The sequence below is a fragment of the Pecten maximus genome, chromosome 13 (assembly GCF_902652985.1).
Source record: "Pecten maximus chromosome 13, xPecMax1.1, whole genome shotgun sequence".
Taxonomy (NCBI): Eukaryota; Metazoa; Mollusca; class Bivalvia; order Pectinida; family Pectinidae; genus Pecten; species Pecten maximus.
Window position 1 is genome coordinate 26,526,536 of NC_047027.1, and position 2,896 is coordinate 26,529,431.

Consider the following 2,896-nt stretch of genomic DNA (forward strand, 5'->3'; position numbering starts at 1 on the left):
TTAAAACTATGAACACACACATATATCCATGAAAAGGGTCGGAAATGGTATACATATTATTACATATTATATGAAAAGAGTTGAAAAAAATAGGTTAAATGACATAATAAGGTAAAATAACCTATGTTTAATAGTACGAAACTGTAACAAAAATAAGAATGTATTGAATAAACTGGTATCTTAATTGTAATTATGATTTTCGTCAATTTTGTACATTTCACAATACAGCAAGACATACAACAACTTCAACTTCAACACCAACACCCTCCCCATATAAGCTTACCACCAACACCAGCCCCACCTCAACCCCCACCCAAACACCAACACAACCCCCCACCCCCACCCCAACACCAACACCACCCCCTACCCCTACCCACCCAAACACCAACACAACATCTCAAACTCCCACCATAGCCCGAACTCTTCATATCCATTCTATCAAACCTCAATTCAAGTCTGAACTCACTGATTCAGCACATAATCCTTTTTACTGGAAAGATACAGAAAAATTCCCCTTATGTGGAAGATATATTTTCCTGTTCTTATTACAAGCTCTACTCCTTGTGCCTCTATATTAAATCTAACTCTTTAACTTATTTAAACCCCTTGAAAATGGTAACAGATCCCCCCCCCCCCCAAAAAAAACAAAACAAACAAGCATTATATTATATCCACATCGCAACACTTAACATCTTGGTTCAAGTGTTGGCAGAATCAGCCTGACTAGTTTGGGTGGAGTCAACTTGGTCATTACCAGTGTGTGCGTAGCCAGTCTGGTCTGTACCGATTAGAGTGTAGTCGGACTGGCCGGTACTGGTGTTGACAGAGTCAGCCTGGTCAGTACAGACATGGGCGGAATCTCTGATCAGTACCAGTGAGAGCAGACTGTTGGCAGTCAGTACCGGTGTAGGCATAGTCTGTCTGGTCCGTTCCAGTGGGGGCAGAGCCTGTCTGGCCAATACCAGTGTGGGCGGAGTCAGCCTGCTCAGTACCGGTGTGAGTAGAGACAGCCAGCTTAGTAATGATGTGGGCCGAGTCAGTCTTACCAGTACTGGTGTGGGCGGAGTCAGTCTTACCAGTACTGGTGTGGGCGGAGTCAGTCTTACCAGTACTAGTGTGGGCGGACTCAGTCTTACCAGTACTAGTGTGGGCGGAGTTAGCCTTGCCAGTACTGGTGTGGGCGGAGTCAGCCTTGCCAGTACTAGTGTGGGCGGAGTCAGCCTTACCAGTACTGGTGTGGGCGGAGTCAGTCTGCTCAGTACTAGTGTGGGCGGAGTCAGCCTTATCAGTACTAGTGTGGGCGGAGTCAGTCTGCTCATTACCGGTGTGGGCGGTGTCAGCCTTATCAGTACTAGTGTGGGCGGAGTCAGCCTTATCAGTACTAGTGTGGGCGGAGTCAGCCTTATTAGTACTAGTGTGGGCGGAGTCAGTCTGCTCATTACCGGTGTGGGCGGAGTCTGTCTAGCTATACCTGTGTTTTATATTATATATATCGTGTAGTAAGTGCTTGTGCCCTATGTGGCTATTCCTTGTTGTATATAGAACTATTAGTGTATCTACTGTAATTTAAATTCTTCTGAATGCATTCAGGAACTTGTTGGATATTTTGCAAACTAGAGAAGAAAGAAAGAGCATGTTTATAAACAAGCTTGCTTCCGTCATTGTTACTATACTTACCAATTCATGAATGGCTGCAATCATGGAAAAGTATTCTAATAAAAGGTAAAAACTAGATCACTTCGGCCTTTTGTTTGTTATATAACAAAACATACCAGATTGTTCTTTTGAAGTTAAAATGATAAAATCGATACCAGATTGTTCTTTTGAAGTTAAAATGATAAAATCGATTAAGTTCTAAATTTCAAGACAACAGACTGTTTGTCAATCCCTTAAGGGAGACAATATGATAATTATAACTTACGTATTTCTGTTTGTAAATAGAAGTAGACATTGAACACAAAAATATAAAAGTAGTTTACATGACCATTGAACACACAGACATGACGACACAAATATCACTGTAGTGTAACATACATGACACAGGAACACACAATCTAAAACGAATACATGAACATCCAAAATGGATAAATGAACATCCAAAACAAACACATGAACATCCAAAACGAATACATGAACATCCAAATTGGATACATGAACATCTAAAACGGATAAATGAACATCCAAATGGATAAATGATCCAAAACGGATACATGAACATCTAAAACGGATAAATAATATAAAACGGATACATGGACATCTAAAACTGATATATTAACACGTAAAACAGATATATGAACATCAGAAACGGATACATGCATGCATCAGAAACGGATACATGAACATCCGAAACAAATACATTAAAATCTGAAACAAATTCATGAACATCGAAAACGAATACATGAGCATCCAAAACAGATATATGAATATTCAAAACGGATACATGAACATTCAAAACAAAGAAATGAACATCCAAAACGAAAATAATGTAAATCTAAAACAAATACATGAACATCCAAAACGAAAAAATGAACATCCAAAACGGACACATGAACATCTAAAACTGATACATGAACATCCAAATCAAATACATGGACATCTAAAACGGATACATGAACATCTAAAACGGACACATGAACATGTAAAACGGATAAATGAACATCCAAATGGGTAAATGATCCGAAACGGATACATGAACATCTAAAACGGATAAATTATAATATAAAACGGGTACATGGACATCTAAAACTGATATATTAGCACCTAAAACGGATATATGAACATCAGAAACGGATACATGAACATCATAAATAGAAAGATGTATATCCGAAACGAATACATTAAAATCTAAAACAAATACATGAACATCGAAAACGAATACATGAGCATCCAAACTATA

At 38.8% G+C, this 2,896-nt stretch overlaps 1 protein-coding gene across 1 annotated transcript in view; it reads right to left on the reverse strand.

The window, feature by feature from the left end:
- Window positions 1–349: 349 nt before the first annotated feature.
- LOC117340585 (expansin-like protein 7) overlaps window positions 350–2,896 on the reverse strand; it is an 8,591-nt gene continuing 6,044 nt past the window's right edge. Inside the window, exon 4 of the mRNA XM_033902345.1 lies at window positions 350–1,236. Coding sequence (XP_033758236.1) covers window positions 838–1,236 — 399 coding nt within the window. The 3' untranslated portion in view covers window positions 350–837. The remainder of the gene's footprint in view (window positions 1,237–2,896) is intronic.